The sequence below is a fragment of the Bidens hawaiensis genome, unplaced genomic scaffold (genome assembly GCF_021521415.1).
Source record: "Bidens hawaiensis isolate Kalapana, Puna unplaced genomic scaffold, B.hawaiensis_p1.1 tig00037766_1, whole genome shotgun sequence".
Taxonomy (NCBI): Eukaryota; Viridiplantae; Streptophyta; class Magnoliopsida; order Asterales; family Asteraceae; genus Bidens; species Bidens hawaiensis.
The window spans coordinates 101,109-126,689 of record NW_027496614.1 but is presented as its reverse complement, the minus strand read 5'-3'; the positions used below and the strand labels follow the sequence as shown (position 1 = coordinate 126,689).

The following is a 25,581-nucleotide window of genomic DNA, read 5'->3' as shown; positions in this document are numbered from 1 at the left end:
CTCACACCTCTGAATTTCGGCGTCAGAGGGCAATCTGCAACAAGATGTCCTAACTTATTACACCTAAAACAACACCTATGCTCCATTTTCTTTTCAAAGGTTGTTTTGGATGTTGAGGCTGTGTTACCGGCCGTTCGTCTCACATAAAGTGGGACGTACGGGTTGAGTGGAGTACACTTTTTATAGGTTTTATCTTTTTCTCCACCAGTGAGTAACACTACCTTCTCTTTTGTCTTACCCGATTCGGACAACTTATCCGAATCCGATGAGACTAGACTCGTAACAGAAATTTTCACACTTGAAACAGGCGAACTCGTTTCGCCACTACTAACACTTGGTTCTTTACTCGTAACCTTGATTGGAACTGTCTGAGGAACTTCAAAATCAACAGATTTCTGAACACTAGGGTTAAAAGTGTTATTGTGGTTATAAGGTGGTGGAACCTCGTGATAACCAATTCCTCCCCTCTTCGCAGAGGTACCTTGATCACTAACAAGGTGATCAAGAATAGCTGAGGAATTTCTGAACTGTTCAAGTTTTCGGTTCAGTTCCACCACTTTCACCTGGTGGTCAGCAATCTGCTTTTCTCGTTCAGCAATCAGTTTAGTCTTTTCTTCTAAAACCTCATAACTTAGATCAATTACTTCAATTTTTTCAGCAAGTTTTGTTTTTAAGCTTTTAACATCTTTTTCACACGCTTTTATTTTAACTTTGTAACTGTTTTCTCTTGCTTTCATAAAGTGATGATCTTCTTTAAGAGTTTTAAATTCAGCATCTAAACGAACATACTGATCAGTTATGGTAGCAAGTTGCTCAGACAAATTCTCACATTTAGTACAAATAGATTTAGAACTTACCTCGGAGAGTTGATCATTGTTATCTGCCATGAAAGCTTTTTCCTTACCAGTAGCTTTCTCTTCTCCGGTAATCTTCTCACATTCTTCATTCTCAACCTTAGCCATATTTGCCTGTTCACTAGTTTCATTCGAATGCAGGTTCCAATTGTATTCACCTGCTTCTCTGGACATCATGGCATTGACTTCTTTACTATTCCCATTGTACTGTGCAGACCTGCCTTGACCACGTTCAACTCTCTCGTTTCTGCACTCTTTGGCAAAGTGCCCGTTTTGTTGACAGTTATAGCACCTCACCTTAGACTTGTCGAACCCTGGCCTGCCACCAACAAACTTTCTCCCCGTATTTCTCATAAACTTCTTCACTCTCCTCACTATCATGGCCATCTGCCATTGTAAATCCATTTCCTCCATATCATCAGCATCGATCTGGTCATAGTCTTCATCTAGCATCGCTGGATCAACCACCTTTCCTTGAATATAGTTTTCATATGAAGCAATAAATGAAGCATAGAGGCCAAACTGCTCTTCAGCAGATTTGACGCTCATTGGCATCTTAGAGTAATTATTGCTTGAGGAACTTGAAGATCCACTAATCTTGCTTGCTGTCTGTTGAGTACCACTTGATCCACCCGCAACAAAGCAAACATCCCCATTTGAGTTTACTGACACATGCCCCTCCTGTGAAGACCTGTCACAAGACTCGCCCTTCGAGTAGTAGGCGGCAGAATCAGTCTTTGAACTTGAATTTGAGTTTACTTTAGCACCGTACATGCCAGGATCTTGAACCTGATCCATAGATGTTTCTTTTCTTACCATATTAAGCTCAAAAGTTCTGAGCTTGTTGACAGTGGTTTCAAGATCATAAGTAGGAAAGTCCTTGTCTTCCCTCATCAGTACAGTATACATCTCCCATTTTGGTGGGAGGGCATCGAGAAGCTTTTCCACAATCTCTTCTTCTCGGTAGGAAATGGAGTAGTTACTCAATTCAGTTATTAGATGATAATATCGAGTGATAATATCATCAAGAGATTCGTTCTTCAAGTACTTAAAGACTGAAAATTGAGTTTTGAGCAACTTTATCTTTGAAGCCCGAATACCTATATTCCCCTCAAATCTGTTCTCAAGAGCTTCCCAAAGCTCTCTAGCTGATGTATACTTTCTGAACGTATGGAGGATCTCCTGTGGAAGAGCCATTGTGATTGCAGCATGAGCCTTGCTCTCGGCTTCATACATCTTTTTCTCCTCCTCTTCCATTTTACTGTATTTCTTAATTTGGTCTCGACCCTCATACTCCATGACTGGTGGAATATACCCATCTTGGATGCATACCCACATTTTCGCATCCAGGTACTTAACGTATTGTATGAACCGATCCTTCCACGCGACAAAATCGGTTCCCTTCAGCAACCTTGGGGCCTTTGTAGCTGACCCCGCTTCAACTTCCATCTTTACAAGCTCCGAAATGTTGATCGACGACATCCTTCTTGAAGACTAAGAAACCCGAAAAATTCTGAGTAGGCGAAGTTAAAAAATTTCTTCGAAACAGTACTGTAGGCGAAGTTAAGGATAACTTCGCTTAAGTAATAACTTTGCTGGATTCTTCTTAAATTCGCGTGACTGGGCGAAGTTGAGAATAACTTCGCTTAGGATAAGCGAACTTAGAAAGTAGGCGAACTTGAAGAAAACTTCGCTGAGCTAGGCGAACTTGATGAGAACTTCGCTGAGTTAGGCGAAGTTGAGGAGGTAGGCGAAGTTGTAAATAACTTCGCTTCTCCTTATATCTTCGCTGAAACCCTACGAATCCTGACGGCAACTTCGCCTGATGAACAGCAACTTCGCCTGACGAACTTAAACTTTCTGCAGATCTGAAAATCGGATTTTAACGACGTTTTTGAGGGTTTAAAGGCTTGAACACACTGGTAGGAGGCTAGAATGAGCAAAAACACCAAAAACTCGTCCCGTGAATAGCCGAAATGGGACGAATTCTACACCCGCGTGAATATCCCGAACCACACAATCGAGCAAAAGCTCTGATACCACTTGTAGGTTCCCTGGACGGATCACACGAGATATGCCGATATACACAGGTGCGGAATCCCTGTGTAGATCGTTACGGACGTAGAACACAATCGCACGAACACACGAATACGATACAAACAAACACACGTTATATTGATAACCCAACACGTGATACTTACAGACTCTCGACCTCACGTCACTTGACTCACTGAAATACACGTAACTCGAACTCTAAAACCATCCCCAAAACGATCAGCCGTACACTATATAAATACACGACAACTTCGCCTCAGGCGAAGTTGTCCTTAACTTCGCTTGTTCAACAAGTTCGCCTAGGCGAACTTGTCAACAACTTCGCTGTATATAAACAAATACATAAACAATATTACAGACTCGATTACAGACATTAAACATATGAACTACTGACATTTATGCATCAACACACAAGAAAAGATCATTTTCCACTTCCTTTTATCGATCAAATGTTTGAAGGTTTATCTGTAAAAATGTTCTACTGTTTTCTTGATGGATTCTCCGGATACATTCAGATTCCCATTTCTCCTGAAGATCAGGAGAAAACCACCTTTACATGTCAATATGGAACCTTCGCCTACCGAAGAATGCCATTTGGACTATGTAATGCTCCGGGCACCTTCCAACGTTGCATGGTGGCCATCTTTCATGAATGATCGAACACTCTATGGAAGTTTTCATAGACGACTTCTCAGTCTTTGGAGACTCCTATGAAGAAGTGAATTTAGTACTCAACTGGGAAAAATGCCACTTTATGGTCAAAGAGGGCATTGTTCTCGGTCATAAGATATCCCGAGCAGGACTAGAAGTTGATAGGACAAAAATAGAAACCATATCCAAACTTCCATCATCAACTTCACTCAGAGCCATTAGAAGTTTTCTAGGTCACGCAGGATTCTACCGACGCTTCACAAAAGACTTTACCAAAATAGATAGACCTATGACCAAACTTCTGGAGAAAGACGCACCCTTCGTCTTCTCTGAAGAATGTTGATCATTCAACATATTGAAAGACAAACTTTTCAACACACCAATCATGACTACACCCGATTGGACCCTTCCATTCGAGATCATGTGCGATGCAAGAGACTTTGCAGTTGGAGCCGTACTCGGACAACGCAAAGAAAAACATTTTCACCCAATTTACTATGCTAGTAAAACTCTTAACGATTTACAAGAAAATTACACCACAACAGAAAAAGAGTTACTAGCAGTAGTCTTTGCCTTTGAAAAATTTAGATCCTACCTAGTTCTTTCCAATACCATAGTTTACACCGACTATACGGCCATACGTTACATCTTCAACAAGCAAGATGCCAAACCCAGACTCATCCGATGGATTCTCTTACTCCAAGAATTCGACATAGAAATCAAAGACAAAAAAGGAGCAGAGAATGTAGCCGCAGACCATCTCTCACGCTTAGAATGCCCAGCTTCAGAAGAACATCACAAGAAAATTACCGATGATAATCTTCCACATGAAGTTCTCATGCATATCCAAGCAGTCATGCAAGAAGAAGATGACAGTCCTTGGTTTGCCTGTTTTGCAAACTATTTAGCTAGAATAATCTTAAGAAAAGGGCTTACTCATCAACATCGGAAGAAATTCTTTTCAGACCTTAAGTTCTATTTCTGGGAAGATCCATACTTGTTTAGAATAGAAGCCGATCAGGTTTTTCGTATGTGTGTTTCAGGAAAAGAAGCCTTAGACATTCGCAAACACTGCCATGAAGGACCAACTGGTGGACACCACAGTACCGCCACTACGGTTAGAAACGTGTTTGATGCACGATTCTTCTGGCCTACCATATATAAAGACACACATACTTTGATCCAAGAATGCAATGCTTGTCAAAGAGCCGGGAACATCTCAGCCAAAAATGAGATGGCTCAAAAAGGAATTCTAATTTGTGAGGTCTTTGATATATGGGGAATAGATTTCATGGGCCCGTTTCCTAACTCATTCGGAAACAAATACATCCTTGTAGCAGTCAACTATGTGTCCAAATGGGTAGAAGCACAAGATCTTCCCACTAAAGATGCTCGAGTAGTTGTACGATTTCTGAAAAAGTTATTTTCACGATTCGGTACTCCAAAAGCCTTAATCAGCGAAAGAGGTACCCACTTTTGCAATACCTTAATGGAAAAAGTCTTAGCACGATATGGAGTTCACCACCGATTGGCAACACCATATCACCCTCAGACCAGTGGGCAAGTAGAAGTCTCAAATCGGGGAATTAAAAGGATCCTCGAAAGAACTATAGGAATGAATCGCAAAAATTGGGCAGAAAAGTTAGATGATGATTTGTGGGCCCTTAGGACAGCCTATAAAACCCCCATAGGAACAAAACCATTCAAACTTTTTTATGGGAAAGTATGTCATCTACCCGTATAACTAAAGCACAAAGCTTATTGTGCTTTTAGAGCAGTGAACTTTGATCAAAAGTCCGCTGGTAAAAACCGGAAAGATCAAATCCATGAACTAAAAGAACTAAGAGCATTGGCATATGAAAATTCCTGGTCTTATAAAGAAAATACTAAACATTTACGTGACGCCCATTTAAAAGGAAACAAAAAATTTCATGTTGGCGATCGTTTATTGTTATACAATACACGTTTACGTCTTTTCCCAAGAAAGTTGAAATCTCGTTGGACAGGTCCACACATAGTTGAATCAGTTTTTGACTATGGGACAGTCGAGATCTCAAATTCTGAAGGCCAGAAGTTCAAAGTTAATGGACATCGATTAATACCATACATCTATGTACCATTAGAGACCGTCTCGGAGGTACTAATCCTCCACCCAGATCAATGAACATGTTGGAAGTAGGGTCTCGCCAAGACCTTGATTAAACTAGGCATTGAAAATAGGATAAATATATAAATATATATATAATAAAATAATAATAATAATAATTTTCAGTTTATTATACTTGTTGGTCGTATGCAGTTTTTCATGATTTAGGTACACTACAGGAAAACGGACGAAAAACAGGGGACGCTCTATCAAAATTTCGTTGGCCCGTAGGGAAGTTTCTTTCCATTTTACCCTCCATATTCATATGAATCTTTTTATGAATCTTTTCACATTGAGGAAAATGTGAGATTCAAGTGTGAGGAGGGGAATTACTTGACCAATTGTTTGCTCAACTAATTATAAGCTTCTTTAATAACAAAATTTTTGTAGCAAATAAAGACTATTTTTATAACAAAACCAAATGAAAATCTAAGAATTTCTTTTGCAAATAACCAACTAGAAATCTGTTATAACCAAAAAGTGAAAAAGTAAAAAGAAGTATTGTAATACGGAGAATAAATTTATACAAAATATGGCGTTTATACCCAATTCCTCCGTTACTCTGAGATAAACCTCATGCCATATAATATTGTTTCGGAAACTTTGAGTGAGTCATATGTTTCGTGTGAATTAGAACTTGTCGCAATTATTCATTTCAAGACCGCACGAAGCGTTGAATAAGGAAGAAGGTAATATTATCACAAAACCCAAAAACCCTATCACACCACTTTATCCCTCTCAACGGTAAAATACAACATAGGACTTTTACCGGCAGACCCTAAAGAACTGGAAATGCATTCTTTCGATTTCAATTTCCTTTGTTGCATATATTTAGCAAAACTTAGGTTGCCTCCAGAACTTAGGGAGAGAATTTTTTTTCTTTAGCAATGAGGTGAAGAAAAAGTAGCACCAAGATGAACAAAGGTCACCATTTTGTGGATTTTCCAAAAGCGCAATGAAAAGAAGAGCAAAAAGATATGAACGATGCTTAGGATACGGAAACTGTTCCCACGAAGGAAGATGTAGAAAAATTCAAACTCAGTCTCACATGAATATAACGAACTAATGAGGGTGTGGGCTATTAGGCTCAAAGCCGAACGATCCATTAGAGTTGGGGGTTATGTTCAAGATCAGGATTGAGGAAGAACTGATCCACATCCTCGACAAAACTGGTCTTTACGATCTGACCTTAAAAGAGTCACTAGGTTAAAAAAATAGCAATTGGGAGAAAGGAGCTAATCGTTGAAGACATCTTAAGACTCCCGACAATCAGCAGAAGTTGTATTTACCGTCCTCATCCTCATTAACCTAAACCCTTGAACCACCACAAAATCCCAAATCCCTACTCAGACAAAACCAACCCATATTACCTTCTAATCTATGCAACCCTTTACAATGTGGAGATTTGAAATTGTTACAAGCTTATTTTTTCACATGTTGCATTTGACTAAGAGTGTTCATATACATACATCACAGGTATGATCAGATATAAAGTCTATCACATGTTCATTTAATAATCATCAAGGAATAATGGGGTGGATCCTTGATATTAGATGGTAAACCTTCGTATAATTGAATTACTCGCTTAGAAACTCTCTTCTTGTCACCTATATATTATATATAAGTATTCATATTTTATAAAAAGTAGAAAAATCAACCCAATATGATTAAAACCTCCGATTAAAGTAAAACGACGATTCATTGTTAGAAACATATGTGTCTACGGATCGATACTTGGTTCTTACCAATACTATTCTACATATACGATAGGTACACTTGCTTATTTTGTGTGTGTTTAGTCTTAGTATAAATCACTTTTAAAAATTTAAAACACGATCTTGTGCAAAAGTTAAAATTACATTCTCTTATAAATATTACTAGCACGTGCAGCACACATCAGGGAGCTTCAACGGGCCTTCACGTTAATTAATGAAAATGTGATGGCAACTAGAGACGTTTAATATTCGGATTACAGAAGTATAATCAAGAGTGCATACGAGAGTACTCAAGGCCTCCGAGTTGGAGATTGTTGGGTTCGTAGGCCTTGTTGGCCCGGTTTATTATTTGAAGTCCAAAGGGTAGACGGGTGTAGGGTGGCCAGACCGAAGCCCGGCTCGGTTTGGATTTCTTGTTGAATAAGATGCAAACCCTAAATTAATCTCTATATATATGATTGTTATGTACTTGTAATCGTTGTCACTCAATAAAGAATATTTGGTTGTCACCCGTGGATGTAGGTCTGTTTAGACAGAGCCACGTTAAATTCTCATGTTCGTTTATTACTTTCGTGTTTGTGTTCGGTTCGTGTGTGTTTAATGCTAACAGTCCATACATCTTACTTTGAAATACATTACAGCATTACTTAATTGAGATTACATAGACTAAGATGTACATTTATTCAAATAAAATTAGAGATGGCATATCGTAACTATGCACCAAAATCCATGTAAATATGATTTGTCGTATCCTCTTTCCGCCACAAATACCTTTTAAAACTAATGGAAACTAATGAAACTTAATCATCCTTAATGCTGCATAAGCAATAAGCCTGTACCCAACTAACATGACACCCAAAGCAGCCACATCCCACCAAATATTTCCCACACCCAAGAACTTAATTCCTGGAAAATCAAAAACCTTGCAATGAACACCGATCCCACACTCATAAACCTCATTTTTCGTGTATTGTACTTCCACTAAAAGCTTGTAACAATAATGGCTAAACGAGATGTACTTCAACCATGAGATGAAAGGCGGAATCATTCGAACATAGTAACCACCCGCTAGCAAGAACACTAGCATGATCACAGACGATAAGGTGGTTGCTTGTTTGAGGTCCAGTATGGCACCTAAGGCTAGCCCAAGTCCTTGTGAAACAAGTACATTGAACAAGATGATTACAATGGTTAGCAAGTATGTGACAAGTGACGGTTTGAGGCCACCCATCCAATATGTTACAGTCACAAATATGGTTGGAAGGACAAGCTCCATTGGTAAATCTCCGGCCATCCTAGCGAAGTAATACGAGGAAAGCCGGTACATTCCCGATGAATATTCTCTTATTAGCATTGGTCGTTCTTGAGGAAAGGTGAATATGGCGTTGGATAGAGGGTAAAAGCCCCAAAATATTGAAAAAAAGAACAAAAGTCCCACCTGAAAAGAATTGTAACATGTTTGCATGAGATTATAAGAACTTCAAATGACAAAGCCTCATTTCTAATTATGGCATATTCTATGTTTAGGCTCTGTAAATAGAGACAAATTATTAATTATAATCTAAACAGGTTGACACTTATATTAAAGAACTAGTTTTTATCCCCGTATTACGGAGGATTGTTTAAATTTTTCGTTTCTAATATTTTGTTTATAATATTGTGAATGTATTTTTATTTATTTTAGTTTATTTAGTTTAAATATGTCCTGATAATAGCGGGCCTGGCCTTTTAATTATACACCATAAGAAAATATGTAGTGACCTAAAAAAAAGTTATCATTAGTCAAAACTTAGTAAAAACAGTACGAGGTTACCGACACATAGTAATTAGTTGGTAAATGTACCTTTAGTAAGGTTTCAGCCCCTTTATTGACTTATTAAAAAGAGAGTGGAGATGATGCTGAGCCCCTTACGACACAAGTCTTTCACAAATACTGTCACTAAAGACAAGACTTATAGTTGTTATTCTTAAAAATTGCAACTAAAGAATAATGTCTCTTTACTATACGGTATTATATGCCATTGTCACCTAAAAGACCTTTCGCTTTTATAATAATTATGTAATTAATCGTCGGTGAAGTGCTTTCAGGTAGGGGTGAGCAATAACCGAATCGTTAATCGAAACCGAACCGAAAACCAAAAGAACCGAACCGAAGTAACCGAAAACCGAAATTAACCGAACCGAACTCTTCAATTTTTCATATTTTCCAGCTTTTTTCCTCTATTTCATGTATTATATGTATTAATAGCTTAATACTATCATTTTCATGTATTTATATCTCCATTGCATGTACTAATATCTTAATTTCATATATTTATACATTCACTTCATGTAGTTATACATTCATCTCATGTATTTAAAAATTCATTTCATGTAATTGTAAGCATAATTTTAGCTCATGTTTGATATACGTTATTAACCGAAATTAACCAAATCGAACCGATAACCGATAGGTTTGGTTAGGTTAAGGCTAATAACCGAACCGAACCGAACCGTGCACACCCCAAATTTCAGAAATCTAAGTGTGGGTAAATGTTAACAAATGAATCACTGACCACTATTGTCGGTCGATTTTACCAATGAATTTTTAGCGTCATATTATTCATGAATTTAATATTGGGTTAAAAAATTAATAAAATTTTTTATTACAAACCCGTTACTGCAATTACTACGAAATATCAAAAACTCCCTTTTTGGTTTTTATAGACTATTTTGCATGCGTGGAATATGGAATAGTATAGTTTCTAAACAATATTTTCGTGGTAAAATTTATTCATAGTACCATAAATTCTCTCTCTCTCCCTTTCTCTCTCTCTCCTTTTTTAACATGGTAAAATCGTACCCACTTTTGTGAAGAAAAATTAAACTTATATTTTCTTTAAGATGCAATATCAAACTTATATTGATAGTTTGATTAATCTTTGGTTCTGTTGCTTAACCTTTTTTGTAATTATGTTTTCTTCTTTTTGCAATCTGTCTTATATACATTAATGCGAATTTCATTTTTTAATTCAAGTGTGAAATGTTATGTGACCGACAAAATTCAATACGAAGTACGTATCATATTTTTTAAGGAGACATTGATATGTGAGAACAATGGATCAAGACACTAATCGTGGTACCTGATCTTGCAACTGTGACAAATCTGAGTGCCACCACATAAGACCTGAAAGGACTGAAACAGACATCACTTGAAAGATTCTTAATCTCGAGTACGATTCATGTCTCCTCTCTCTAAGACCCCTCTTAAGCAAGACTTTAAATTGCATCCACCAACTCGTGGTCCATTGCTTGTCACAACCTGCGTTAACGGACCACTTAGTATTAATTGTTGAACAGGTACAATTTTCTTTAACTAGAAACTCTTTATTTAACACTCCTGTAAATCTTTTGACAGATCTAATGTGATGTAAGTAACTAAAGTAACAAACGTATGTGGTCAATATTCTTTTAATCTTACTTTTCACGGGTGATGTCCCTTGAATCCCTATTGTTGTGTCTTCGGCATGTTGATAGATATCGTCTTTAACAAGATGTTGAAGGTTTGTTTTGTAAGATGATATTAAAAACTGTTTGATTGAGATGTAATCTCCAATGTAGTCTAATCTTCCTTGATGATCTTGTGGTTGTTCATCTTGGTTTCTATTAGGAGACACATCTGTAATTTAGATTCGAAATAGTTATTTATTAGCTATAATATTCTTTATGAAATATTAAATTATTACGAGGAAAAAACCTAATTCATTTAAATTCTACATCATTTGTTATTATTATTATTTTTTTATTATGTTTATAAATAACCACTAAAATAACATTTTCGTGCGTTTTTATTAATTCTAACTATTTACATGCATATGTGTAGATAGCATAATTATAGTTGGTTCTATACATAAATAAAATTGGTTTGTTTTAAACAAAGATTTCATTTTAACTATTTATTATGTTTTGAAGATTTCTAAGATTGAAAAAACAAAACAGTTTATTTTATTTCTCATATTCTTGCAATATATAATGTTACTAGCTTTTGAGTCCGTGTATTACACGAGATTTGTCAAATTAAAAAAATTAATAAAAGTTCATTATTTGAACTAAAGAAAAAAGATCAAAGATAAAAAAGAAATAAATATACAGCAGAAGCAATAAGAAGTCTCTAGAATCTGAAATTAGTATTCACATAGAAAATATAAAAACGGATTTAATATTTCTATAGCTCATACTGCTATGAGTTTAAAATAGCAGTAAAAACGGATTCACAATAGTAAATAAACAAAAATATTCTAAGTACATAAAATGATTTGATACATGTCATATGAAAGTAACTGTCAAGAAATGTTGTTTTTGTACATGATTATATTTCTTTTTGTGACAATCGTCAATTTCAGGTTAACTCCGTTAACTCCGTTAACTTAACTCCGTCAATTCAAACTTAAAGATCACGGAATCTATAACGCACACCTCATTACATTTAAACTAGGGTTTAAATGACGCTTAACACTTACTACATGTATAGTCTTTCGGGAATTGCACCGAAACGCAAACGAGTTGACGCAAACGATTGGTGAATAAACGAAAAACGTCAAAACAATAATTATGTGATAATTATGTGTTAGACTTATGTGTTATGTGATAACATGGTATTAACGTTAACTCAATGTGCTAGAACTAGTTATTTAAGCTAGAAAAGTAACATGTGGAAGTTGAGGGACTAAAGTGTAACATGTTATTATAAATAATAACATAAACTAAAACCCTAACACTCTTTCTCTCCCTCCCAAACCCGACGGCAGCTCTAAGCCCCCCCCCCCCCCCTTGCGATCGGCCTCATATACACACATACAAACAATCTTTCAAGCTTTTGATTGAAGATTAAGGTGCTAGGAAGGTATAAACAACTATTCTATGCATCCTCTATGTTTAATTTTCGATTTTCAATGGGTTAATTATAAACCCTAGGTCCGATTTCTATATGTTATTGTGTTCATATGATTTTGTTTGATTTGATGGTGTATTGATGATGATTTGATAACCAGAATTGATATTGTTACATGTTAATTGTTTGTGTCTTTGATTTGAGTTCAAACAAAAACCCTAATCATGTATGTAATGTGTAATTGATGTGCATGGATAGTGATTATGGAGTCTAGAGTGTTATATGAATGAATTATGGTCCATAGATAGTTAATATGTTGAGTTTGGATGCAAACAGTTTCTGGACAGATTGTGTTATTGATGTTTAATTGACTGTAATGGGGTGTAAATGTGAAAATTGGTTGAGATTATTGATACTACAGTAAACTAGGTTGAGTCTAGTTTCTAAATAATATAAATTTGCAATTTTTGGACGTGTAAAAGTTAACTTTTATGATTTTACAAAACCGTTGTGCAAAGCTGAGTTGTTAGACCTGCTGTTAGGTTGTTTTGTAAATGTTATATCTCATGAACTACGAGACCAATTGGGTTGGTTCCACTTCTGGAAGTTGACTTATTGAGTTAGGAACATAACCCAAGTGGTCTTGCATTTTTTGGATTTTTCATTTAACGGTAATTTCAAATAACATTCTGTTGCGCATGAATTTGACTGTTATATGTTTGCTGTAATGATTTGATTATTGTGAGAAACCTATGTGGAATAAAAATATAATAAAATATGTTCTGGAAACCTAAGACATATATGCTTTTGTGATGATTTTTGGTAAATTAATTGTGATGCTATGATCGGTGGGATAGACTAGTTTTTCAAGTAGAATTCTGTCGTTAAGAAACTAGTTGCTGAGTTTTGTGAAAGTTGCATGAAACAACGTGATTGCTAATTCATTATCGTGTTTTGACCAAATTGCCCTTGAGGGGAATGATTGCTAATTAATTGTCGTGTTTTGACCAAAATGCCCTTGCGGGGAATAATTGCTAATTGATTGTCATGATTTAACCAAATTGCCCTCGTGGGGAATAATTGCTAGTTAATTGTTATGTGTTGACCAAATTGCCCTTACGGGGAGTAATTGCTAGTGATGTACATTATGAATACATGACACGTAAATAATTGCTCACACATGTAACGTATCACAAATACACTTGTTAAAGTCACACACGATTCACAAACGAAACACGAAACATGTTGTGTGCATAGGTATTATGTGCCGGGTCTAGAGACTCGATAATATTCCGACACTTAGAAAAATCTCTTTGTTGTTTTAGAACGCTAGAGAGAGTTTTTCTGTGACGCGCATCTTGGTGTATTATTTTGGGAATACTTCGCAAACAGTGAGTTCACTTACCCCTTTTTAAACTGTTTTCAAACGCTTTTCACTTGGGGGAGATAACATACTCCGAAAACTCATTTAAGATTTTGTTAATATAGATTATATATCACTTGTAAAGACTAAGTGGCAAACGCAATAACTAAAGTCCTTCATTCACATCGAACCGTTTAATATTGGATAATAGCGAGTCATTGTTGAATAGTACTACTGGGTTTGACAAACCCCACCCAACGCTAAACTCGACTGGAGGTCGAGTGGGTGTAATCTTGGCTAAACACATACCATGGTCGGGATAGACCTGGTGGCAAGGCAAATGATAAACAGTCAGCTTCGGTGTCGAACACTTAGTAATACTTGTTTTATAGGCTAGCTACCTATAGATATATAATTGACATAACACTATCTGGTAACGCAAAACGCTTAACGCAAAACGCTGAACGCAAAACGCTGAACGCAAACGCTAAACGCTTTATTTTATATAAACTTGTGAACTCACCAACCCCGTGTTGACACTTTTAGTATGTTATTCTCAGGTAGCCGAGGCGGGCGCGCGGTTTAAGATCATGCATTACTTGAAACACTTTTAATTATGCAAACTTATTTTAAACTGTTATCATTGGGATTTTAAGTCGTCCTGCGTGACGCAACATTGGTTTCTATGGTTTTACGCTTCCGCACTTATTTTCATTTAATCGTTTTTTATGGTTTGATTATAACTAATGATTCCGATCCTGTTAGTTCACACCCTCTGACAGTAAAACTCCGTTAGTGGATTTTGAGGGTGTGACTGATTGGTATCAGAGCCATTGGTTATAGCGAACTAGAAGCTGCATGCATAATAGACTATAACCGCGACGACCCATTAGTTATAATGATACGCACTGCATAGATTCGTGTAGTCTTTGTTATCTTATCTCTTTACCCCTTTCACTCATACGCGCGCATACACGGCTTACCTGTAGGGATGTCGACGCCACCATCATCACCATCTGATCAGATGACTCATGCTCATGGGAAGGAGCCGCAGCTACCTACCTCATCGCCACCCCGAGTAGTCCCGGAACTCGAAGCTCCCGCACCGAAGAGGTACCGCTTATCCGGAGGCATGTACGAAAACGAAGTTAGCTGGGATTGGTACTCTAATATGATCAGGCGTATGGTTTATCGCGAACAAGTTCCCCCGTTACCTCACCCGAACCATCCTGCTTACCCCAACACCCTACCACCCATAACCGAACCTGTAGAGCGTGTGCTCGCAGCTGTTGTTTCTTGTTTGGAGCGTGATGTTGGTTACATGCGCTATACGAGAGCGAACGTTTTCAGACTGTTAAAAGAGGGAACCGAGACTAAGGAGGAAATTGCCCGCATGACAGCGGCCATGAAGGAAATGCAAGAGGCTAGTGATCAACAGATGAAGATTATGAGAAAGATGCAAGCTGAGATGATAGACTTGCAAGAACAACTCCAAGTAGCAAGGACCCGAACCGATATAGCTTTAGAGCGTTGCGATGTCTTACAAATGCAAATTGCTCAGAACGCAGCCGAACCTGAGGCAGAGCCTGAAGAGGAACCCAAAGAAGATCCCGAAGAGGAGCCTGAGGAGGATCCCGAGGAAGATCCTGAGGAAGAACCGGCTGAGGAGGAGGCACACTCAGAGGTGTCCTCAGATGATGACATCTAGTGATGATGACACCTAGATGGAGGGGTTGTCTCCATCCGAACTATTATTTTCTATGATTTTAAGGATTGATTGGAAATACTTTGTAGCGAATACAATGGTTTTAATCATGAATTATTATTTGGATTAATATATGGTTGTGATGTGATGTTGTTTCTTATTTTTTTCTTACCTATCTTTTTATTACATGTATGGTGTGTTTATATGAAAGAAAAATTCATGTTTAACATTTTATACTGTGATTCTAGGAAATGGCTGGAAGAAACGCTAGACACGGACGTGGTAACATCAACTTGACTGCAGCAGAACTCCAAACTCTGCTGAACGACCATGTGGTGGCCGCTCTAGCCGCACATGTTCAGAACCAAGCTGGAGGTCCAACTGGAACGTGTACCTTCAAGAATTACCTTGACTGCAAGCCCAGTACGTTTTAGGGCACTGAGGGAGATATAGGCTTCCTGCGTTGGGCTGAGAAGGCCGAATCGGCGTTTGAGATGTGTAATTGTCCCCCTGCCAGTAGGGTCAAATTTGCTGCTGGAACACTCGAAGATTCTGCCCTCACTTGGTGGAATTCAAACGTACAGATTCTTGGATTGGAACTAGCTAACGCGATGAACTGGGAGGAGTTCAAAAACATGATGCGAGAGGAGTACTGTCCGAGAGAGGAGATTGCAAAGTTGAAGTCAGAATTTTGGTCATTGAAGATGGTGGGTTCAGAAATCGAAGCCTACACTACCCGTTCTCACGAGTTAGCTGTGATGTGTCCGCGGATGGTAGATCCGCCGAGTAAGAGGATTGAAATGTATATTGATGGGTTAGCACCGCAGATTCAGGGCATGGTGACGTCTTCCAGACCAGCCACGATTCAACAAGCAATTCGGTTAGCTACAAACTAACGGATCAAGCAGTGACCCAAGGTGCGCTACCACCTAGGGGTTCGACCACTAAAGCCCGTGACAACCCGAGCACTGACAACAACAGCAACAGCAACCCGAGCAGCGGAAAGAGAAAGTTTGACAACACTAGATCCTCATCCTCGAACCTCCCACAGCAACACCACTACCGTAAGCCCGAATTCACTCGGAGCTTCAACAATCAGAGTCACAACAACAATAACAACGGCGGCGGGCAGGGTTCGAGCGGATATGCTGGGAAATATCCGAAGTGCAACAGGTGTAATTATCATCATGTTGGCCCGTGTGACCGTGTCAAGTGTCTGAGATGCAGAAAGATGGGTCACCAAGCAAAGGAATGTAGAGGAGACTTTGCGGCAAAGGGTGCTCCTAAACCACCCATAACAACCAAGGGATGTTTTGAGTGTGGACAAGAGGGACATTTTAAGAAAGACTGCCCCAAGCTGAAACAGAATGACAACAATGGAGGTAATGGAAGTGGCAGTGGTGGTGGAAACAATGGTAAAGGAAGAGCTTTTGTTATTGGGTCGGGTCAAGCCCGCAATGATCCGTACGTGGTGACTGGTAAGTTCCATGTGAACGATTATTTTGCTTCTGTATTGTTTGACACTGGAGCTGATAGGAGTTTTGTGTCGAAAGCCTTTAGTCAACTCTTAGACCTAACTCCAACCCCGTTAGACGCTAAGTTTCCTGTTGAATTAGCTGACGGTAAGACTATAGTAACGACTCATGTACTTGCGGGATGTAAGTTAAAACTGGCTGGTCATGTCTTTGATATCGACCTTATTCCTTTTACGCTTAGTAGTTTCGATGTCGTTGTCGGCATGGACTGGTTATCCGAGAACCGAGCGGAGATTATATGTCACGACAAGATAGTCCACATTACTACCCCTTCCGGCGAGATCATTTCGATCCGGGGCGAGAGAAGCGGCATGACCACCAGCGTCATTACCCTCATGAAGGCGCAGAAGTATCTACGAAAGGGTTATCCGGCAATTTTAGCGCATATTGTTGAGAAACCCGCGGAGGAGAAACGAATTGAAGATATACCGATTGTGCGGGATTTCCCGGAAGTTTTCCCGGAGGATTTGCCCGGACTCCCTCCTATTCGTCAAGTAGAATTCCAAATAGAGTTGACACCCGGTGCAGCACCCATAGCACGAGCCCCGTATCGGCTCGCACCGGCGGAGCTTCAGGAACTGTCCACTCAGTTGCAAGATTTATTGGATAAAGGTTTTATCCGACCTAGCTCATCGCCATGGGGAGCCCCTGTCTTATTTGTCAGAAAGAAGGACGGGACTTTCCGCATGTGTATCGACTACCGGGAGTTGAACAAGGTGACGGTCAAGAACCGTTATCCTTTACCCCGAATTGATGATTTGTTTGACCAGCTTCAAGGATCGAGTTATTACTCGAAGATCGATCTGCGATCTGGTTACCATCAGCTTAGAGTGCGCGAGGAAGATATTTCAAAGACGGCTTTCAGAACACGGCATGGTCACTACGAGTTTTCGGTTATGCCTTTTGGCTTAACCAACGCACCAGCCGTATTTATGGATCTCATGAATCGAGTATGCAAGGCGTACCTCGACAAGTTTGTAATTGTTTTTATTGATGATATTCTCGTCTACTCCAAGGACGAGGCTGACCACGAAGAGCACTTGAGGTTAATTCAGGAATTGCTGAAGAAGGAACAACTATACGCTAAACTCTCGAAATGCGAATTTTGGCTTCACGAGGTTCACTTTTTAGGACATGTGATCAACGAGAATGGTATCCATGTCGATCCAGGTAAGGTAGAGGCCATCAAAAACTGGGAAGCACCTAAGACTCCGACTGAGGTGCGGCAATTCCTAGGACTGGCCGGCTACTACCGGCGTTTTATCGAGGGATTTTCAAAGATTGCTCAACCCCTCACCGCTCTGACTCACAACGGTACTAAGTACAATTGGGGTGACGCGCAAGAGTCCGCTTTCCAACTGTTGAAAACCAAACTCTGTAGCGCCCCTATTCTAGCCCTCCCCGAGGGAACGGAAAATTTCGAGGTACATTGTGACGCATCGATACAAGGTCTCAGTTGTGTGCTGATGCAACTCGAGAAGGTTATAGCTTATGCCTCTCGACAACTACGGGTTCACGAGAAGAACTACACGACCCATGATTTGGAACTCGGAGCTGTGGTGTTTGCCCTTAAGATATGGAGGCATTACTTGTACGGTACCAAGTTTACCATTTACACCGACCACAAGAGTCTCCAACATATCTACGATCAGAAGGAGCTGAACATGCGACAGCGTCGTTGGGTCGAGTTGCTTAAAGATTATGATTGTGCCATCAAGTACCACCCTGGCAAGGCCAATGTAGTGGCCGACGCCCTCAGTAGAAAAGAAACCGATAAACCCAGGCGAGTGCGAGCATTGCAACTCACGATTCATGTCAACTTACCCGATCAGATTCGCGATGCCCAACTTGAAGCTTTGAAAAATGATAATCTTCCATCGGAACTCATGCGGGGCATGAACAAGAAACTTGAAACCAAATCGGACGGGGTCCGATATTTTGAGAACCGGATTTGGGTTCCACGATACGGAGAGTTGAGAACTCTAGTGATGGACGAAGCACACAAGTCCCGATATTCTATCCACCCTGGCTCAGATAAAATGTACCATGACTTAAAGGCACTTTACTGGTGGCCAAATATGAAAGCCGACATTGCCACCTACATGAGCAAATGCTTGACTTGTGCCAGAGTCAAGATAGAATACCAGAAACCATCTGGCCTACTACAAGAACCGGAACTTCCAATGTGGAAATGGAAACACATTTCAATGGATTTTATCACGGGATTACCTAAAACACCGACGGGATGCGATACCATCTGGGTGATCGTTGACCGGTTGACTAAGTCTGCACACTTCTTAGAGATTAAGGAATCGGACTAAATGGAAAGACTGACTCGCGTCTACATGAAGGAAGTAGTGTCTAGACACGGAGTGCCTGTCTCAATCATTTTTGATCGAGATTCCCATTTCACTTCGCACTTTTGGAAGTCACTGCAAAGCGCGCTAGGCACCCGTCTTGATATGAGCACAGCATACCATCCTCAGACGGATGGGCAAAGTGAACGAACTATTCAGACCTTAGAGGACATGTTGCGTGCATGCGTGTTGGATTTCGGAAAAAGTTGGGAACCTCACTTACCTTTGGTAGAATTCTCATATAATAACAGCTACCACGCAAGTATTAAAGCAGCGCCGTTTGAAGCACTGTACGGACGGAAGTGTCGATCACCTCTCTGCTGGGCAGAGGTGGGTGACAGCCAAATCACTGGTCCAGAACTGGTACTCGAAACTTCGGAAAAAATTGTTCAAATCCGAAATCGCATGGCAGCAGCACGAGATCGCCAGAAGAGTAACACCGACAAGCGCCGAAAACCTCTCGAATTTCAAGTGAACGATCAAGTGTTACTCAAAGTCTCACCTTGGAAAGGTGTGGTTCGCTTTGGAAAGCGAAACAAACTCAACCCACGATACGTTGGTCCTTACCGGATAAAGGAGCGCATTGGTCCGGTGGCGTACCGACTGGACCTACCAACGGAACTCAGTGGCGTACACAATGTATTCCACGTATCCAATTTGAAGAAATGCCTATCTGATGAAACCCAAGTAGTCCCTTTGGATTAACTGCAAGTTGATGAACAGTTACGCTTCATTGAAGAACCAGTTGAGGTTTTGGATTGGGAAACCAAAACGCTCAAGCACAGCAAAATTCCAATTGTTAAGGTTCGTTGGAACTCAAGACGTGGACCGGAGTTCACGTGGGAACGCGAGGATCAAATGATGAAAAAGTATCCTCACCTTTTTGAAGGGCTGACCAAACACCGGAAACCGCGAAACCAGGCAAACCGTCAGAAATCACCGGAGGTATGAATTAAATTTCGGGACGAAATTTCTTTCTACTAGGGGATGATATGACAAACTGAAAATTTTTCTTACTTTTTCAGACACTCATCACGACTTGACTCAAATTTTCGGGACGAAAATTCTTTAACATGGGAATGATGTGACAATCGTCAATTTCAGGTTAACTCCGTTAACTCCGTTAACTCAACTCCATCAATTCAAACTTAAAGATCACGGAATCTATAACGCACACCTCATTACATTTAAACTAGGGTTTAAATGACGCTTAACACTTACTACAAGTGTAGTCTTTCGGGAATTGCACCGAAACGCAAACGAGTTGACGCAAACGATTGGTGAATAAACGAAAAACGTCAAAACAATAATTATGTGATAATTATGTGTTATGTGATAACATGGTATAAACATTAACTCAATGTGCTAGAACTAGTTATTTAAGCTAGAAAAGTAACATGTGGAAGTTGAGGGACTAAAGTGTAACATGTTATTATAAATAATAACATAAACTAAAACCCTAACACTCTTTCTCTCCCTCCCAAACCCGACGGCAGCTCTAAGCCCCCCCCCCCCCCTTGCGATCGGCCTCATATACACACATACAAACAATCTTTCAAGCTTTTGATTGAAGATTAAGGTGCTAGGAAGGTATAAACAACTATTCTATGCATCCTCTATGTTTAATTTTCGATTTTCAATGGGTTAATTATAAACCCTAGGTCCGATTTCTATATGTTATTGTGTTCATATGATTTTGTTTGATTTGATGGTGTATTGATGATGATTTGATAACCAGAATTGATATTGTTACATGTTAATTGTTTGTGTCTTTGATTTGAGTTCAAACAAAAACCCTAATCATGTATGTAATGTGTAATTGATGTGCATGGATAGTGATTATGGAGTCTAGAGTGTTATATGAATAAATTATGGTCCATAGATAGTTAATATGTTGAGTTTGGATGCAAACAGTTTCTGGACAGATTGTGTTATTGATGTTTAATTGACTGTAACGGGGTGTAAATGTGAAAATTGGTTGGGATTATTGATACTACAGTAAACTAGGTTGAGTCTAGTTTCTAAAGAATATAAATTTGCAATTTTTGGACGTGTAAAAGTTAACTTTTATGATTTTACAAAACCGTTGTGCAAAGCTGAGTTGTTAGACCTGCTGTTAGGTTGTTTTGTAAATGTTATATCTCATGAACTACGAGACCAATTGGGTTGGTTCCACTTTTGGAAGTTGACTTATTGAGTTAGGATCCTAACCCAAGTAGTCTTGCATTTGTTGGATTTTTCATTTAACGGGAATTTCAAATAAAATTCTGTTGCGCATGAATTTGACTGTTATATGTTTGCTGTAATGATTTGATTATTGTGAGAAACCTATGTGGAATAAAAATTTAATAAAATATGTTCTGGAAACCTAAGACATATATGCTTTTGTGATGATTTTTGGTAAATTAATTGTGATGCTATGATCGGTGGGATAGACTAGTTTTTCAAGTAGAATTCTATCGTTAAGAAACTAGTTGCTGAGTTTTGTGAAAGTTGCATGAAACAACGTGATTGCTAATTCATTATCGTGTTTTGACCAAATTGCCCTTGAGGGGAATGATTGCTAATTAATTGTCGTGTTTTGACCAAAATGCCCTTGCGGGGAATAATTGCTAATTGATTGTCATGATTTGACCAAATTGCCCTCGTGGGGAATAATTGCTAGTTAATTGTTATGTGTTGACCAAATTGCCCTTACGGGGAGTAATTGCTAGTGATGTACATTATGAATACATGACACGTAAATAATTGCTCACACATGTAACGTATCACAAATACACTTGTTAAAGTCACACACGATTCACAAACGAAACACGAAACATGTTGTGTGCATAGGTATTATGTGCCGGGTCTAGAGACTCGATAATATTCCGACACTTAGAAAAATCTCTTTGTTGTTTTAGAACGCTAGAGAGAGTTTTTCTGTGACGCGCATCTTGGTGAATTATTTGGGAATACTTCGCAAACAGTGAGTTCACTTACTCCTTTTTAAACTGTTTTCAAACGCTTTTCACTTGGGGGAGATAACATACTCCGAAAACTCATTTAAGATTTTGTTAATATAGATTATATATCACTTGTAAAGACTAAGTGGCAAACGCAATAACTAAAGTCCTTCATTCACATCGAACCGTTTAATATTGGATAATAGCGAGTCATTGTTGAGTAGTACTACTGGGTTTGACAAACCCCACCCAACGCTAAACTCGACAGGAGGTCGAGTGGGTGTAATCTTGGCTAAACACATACCATGGTCGGGATAGACCTGGTGGCAAGGCAAATGATAAACAGTCAGCTTCGGTGTCGAACACTTAGTAATACTTGTTTTATAGGCTAGCTACCTATAGATATATAATTGACATAACACTATCTAGTAACGCAAAACGCTTAACGCAAAACGCTGAACGCAAAACGTTGAACGCAAACGCTAAACGCTTTATTTTATATAAACTTGTGAACTCACCAACCCCGTGTTGACACTTTTAGTATGTTATTCTCAAGTAGCCAAGGCGGGCGCGCGGTTTAGGATCATGCATTGCTTGAAACACTTTTAATTATGTAAACTTATTTTAAACTGTTATCATTGGGATTTTAAGTCGTCCTGCGTGACGCAACATTGGTTTCTATGGTTTTACGCTTCCGCACTTATTTTCATTTAAACGTTTTTTATGGTTTGATTATAACTAATGATTCCGATCCTGTTAGTTCACACCCTCTGACGGTAAAACTTCGTTAGTGGATTTTGAGGGTGTGACACTTTTGATGAAATTGATTATGTGATAAATGTTTATGAAATAAAAAAAATCAGGAATTGATTCCTAAAAACAAACATCTCGGACTTAGAATGATCATGTTGAGAAAATTAAATTAAAGATTGAAAATTAAATAATCACATTAATTGAAAAATTAAATATCATAATTAAAAGTTTATATATATGAAATAAGAGGCTTTGCATAATTCATAATGAATTCATGAGCACTTATTTTATTTTATATACTTCCTCCGTCTCATTAAAAATATTTATATTTAATTTTTTATACGTCTTATTACTAATGTTCGCTTTCAACATTTCTTAGTCATTTTTCAAGTTTACCCTTAACCACACACAATTAGAATTAATAAACAATATTGGTTGACCCAATTTTTAAGGGCATTATTGTTATTTGCTAAGCAAAAAAAAATAATCATTCAATTTACCTTGACCTTTGTGTTTTTTAAATCATGACACTTAAAGAGTGAACGGAGGGAGTATTAAATTGTTGCAAATGGTTATTAATGTGTGCATAATATTTTTTAAATATATTTAAAATGTTATAACTCATGGGTTAAACCATGTTCACCGATGACCATGGATAGCATGAATTAATAAGATATATTAGAATATTATGAATGAATTTTTTGTTAAGATTGAATGGGGTTAGAGCAACTAAACATCATTATTTTTGTTTGTCAGTAGAGTAAGATAAAATGCATAGATCACTGTTTATTTGTTGATTAGTTTCTTTTTAGTATTTCGATCAGTGTCGCTAGTTAATAATTAAATCTTTGTTATTATTGTAACAAGTCTAAATTATATATTCTTGTAACAGGAACTTTAACTGATAAAAAACAAATCAAGGTATGCTACATTTCAATTGATATTATTTCATGGAATACACTAATGAATTTCACTACATGACGTCGGATATATATGTTTTAAGTCATATAGTATGTTGATAAAGAAACCAAACATACCATTTGCAAGATCAAGAAGAAAATCAGCAGGATTCACGAAGTTAAACCCGGGTACATGCCCAATCGAACTGAAATACTCCATTACCCGACCCGTATGCCCACTATAAATCGGGCATCCATCCGATAACACCACCACCTTATCAAACATCCAGTATAACCTACTTGATGGCTGATGGATTGTGGTGACCACACTCCTCCCCCCTCGGGCCAGACCTTTCAACGTTGCCATTATTCGCAGAGCCGTGGTTGAGTCCAACCCTGAGGTAGGCTCATCCAAAAGCAGCAAGCTCGGGTTCACCAGCATCTCCTGCCCAATACTAACCCTTTTTCGCTCCCCACCCGAAACCCCACGAATAAGCGGACTGCCTATGATGCAATCACGACAAGCGGTTAATCCTAGTTCGGTTATGATGATTTCCGCCTGTTGTATTTTCTCTTCGCGTGTTAGATTGTTGGGCAGCCTCAAAAGGGCGGCATAGGATAAGGTTTCGATAACAGTTAGGTGTGGGTATAAAACATCATCTTGGGCTACAAAACCGGTTTTCCTTTTTATTGAGCTAGTAAACGGCTGCCCGCCATAGGTTATGCAGCCTAACACCTTTCCGGGTAGTCTACCCGCAAGGGCGGATATTAACGTGGTTTTTCCGCTCCCGGATGGGCCGAGCATGGCTAGCATCTCTCCGGGGCGGACTACACCACTGACTCCACTAAGAAGAGTTCGAGTTGAATTTGAATTCGGCAAGCCAAGATTGCAGTCTTGGCCAGATTGTGACTTAATAGTGTATGCTAAATCTTCAAACTGCAATAAGATACGTACCAAAATTGTTTTAACATATAACTAGTATTGTATGAAACAGAAAGTAGTTATGTTATTACTCCATATTTATATGGTGATATTATATATATATATATATATAAGAAACTATATATTAAGATGTGATTAGCTAGATTAAAATAAAATATTAGTTAGAGTTTATTGTAATAATCTTTACGTACATGATATCCTAGCATCTTCAAATTACGTACGTAAATGTTATTACAATAGACCCTAACTAATATATTCTATCTTATACTCCATTAATATGAAGGTGATCATTTTTAACTTATACCTTGAGTGTTATTGGATGTGAAGATTCTTCATGAAAAAAAGATAGACGCGATTGGTTTTGGTTCTGAGTTCTCGCTTCATCGTAAGTACTGCTAGTGTTTGAAGCGGAACCAGGTGATTTAGAATGAACTGTGGAGGTTAACATACTTGTGGTTTTTTATTTTTTATTTTTTTTTAATTTTACAAACCAATATATAAAGAAGGATAAGTGTGATCAGGTACACATGTGAGATGATAAGGGATAGAGATTCGCTGTAAAGAAGACAGGAAAGGTGGGCAGAGGGGCAAAAGGTGTTGAATGTGATTTTGACGATTTTAGCGTACACGAATTTATTGCATTTGACAACTAGTGTCGCCATTCATAAAAGAGAAATAATAATAATAACTAGTGTTGTCAATTTACAATGAGACGTACAGAAAGTGGTTGCCTGCTTACGTTTAGGCACAGTAGATGCGAAGTTGACATTTGTAAAAAAAAATAATCAAA

At 38.5% G+C, this 25,581-nt stretch overlaps 1 protein-coding gene across 1 annotated transcript; it reads right to left on the bottom strand.

The window, feature by feature from the left end:
- Nucleotides 1-8,036: 8,036 nt before the first annotated feature.
- Nucleotides 8,037-25,239, bottom strand: LOC143589725 (ABC transporter G family member 21-like). Its single transcript, XM_077070410.1, has 5 exons — nucleotides 25,096-25,239; nucleotides 23,987-24,785; nucleotides 10,882-11,079; nucleotides 10,544-10,722; nucleotides 8,037-8,859 (listed from the first exon to the last, which is right to left on the bottom strand). Exons 1-5 carry the CDS (start codon nucleotides 25,237-25,239, stop codon nucleotides 8,212-8,214), a joined length of 1,968 nt encoding a protein of 655 aa, XP_076926525.1. The 3' UTR covers nucleotides 8,037-8,211.
- Between the last annotated feature and the right edge of the window lie 342 nt (nucleotides 25,240-25,581).

Excerpts from the sequence above, each read along its gene's own strand:
- LOC143589725 (XM_077070410.1), bottom strand. The coding sequence starts at position 25,239 with ATGTTAACCTCCACAGTTCATTCTAAATCACCTGGTTCCGCTTCAAAC. Across the intron at positions 24,786-25,095 it reads CACATCCAATAACACTCAAG|TTTGAAGATTTAGCATACAC; the intron begins GTATAAGTTAAA and ends ATCTTATTGCAG. Across the intron at positions 11,080-23,986 it reads TCTTCTTGATCTTGCAAATG|ATGTGTCTCCTAATAGAAAC; the intron begins GTATGTTTGGTT and ends TCTAAATTACAG.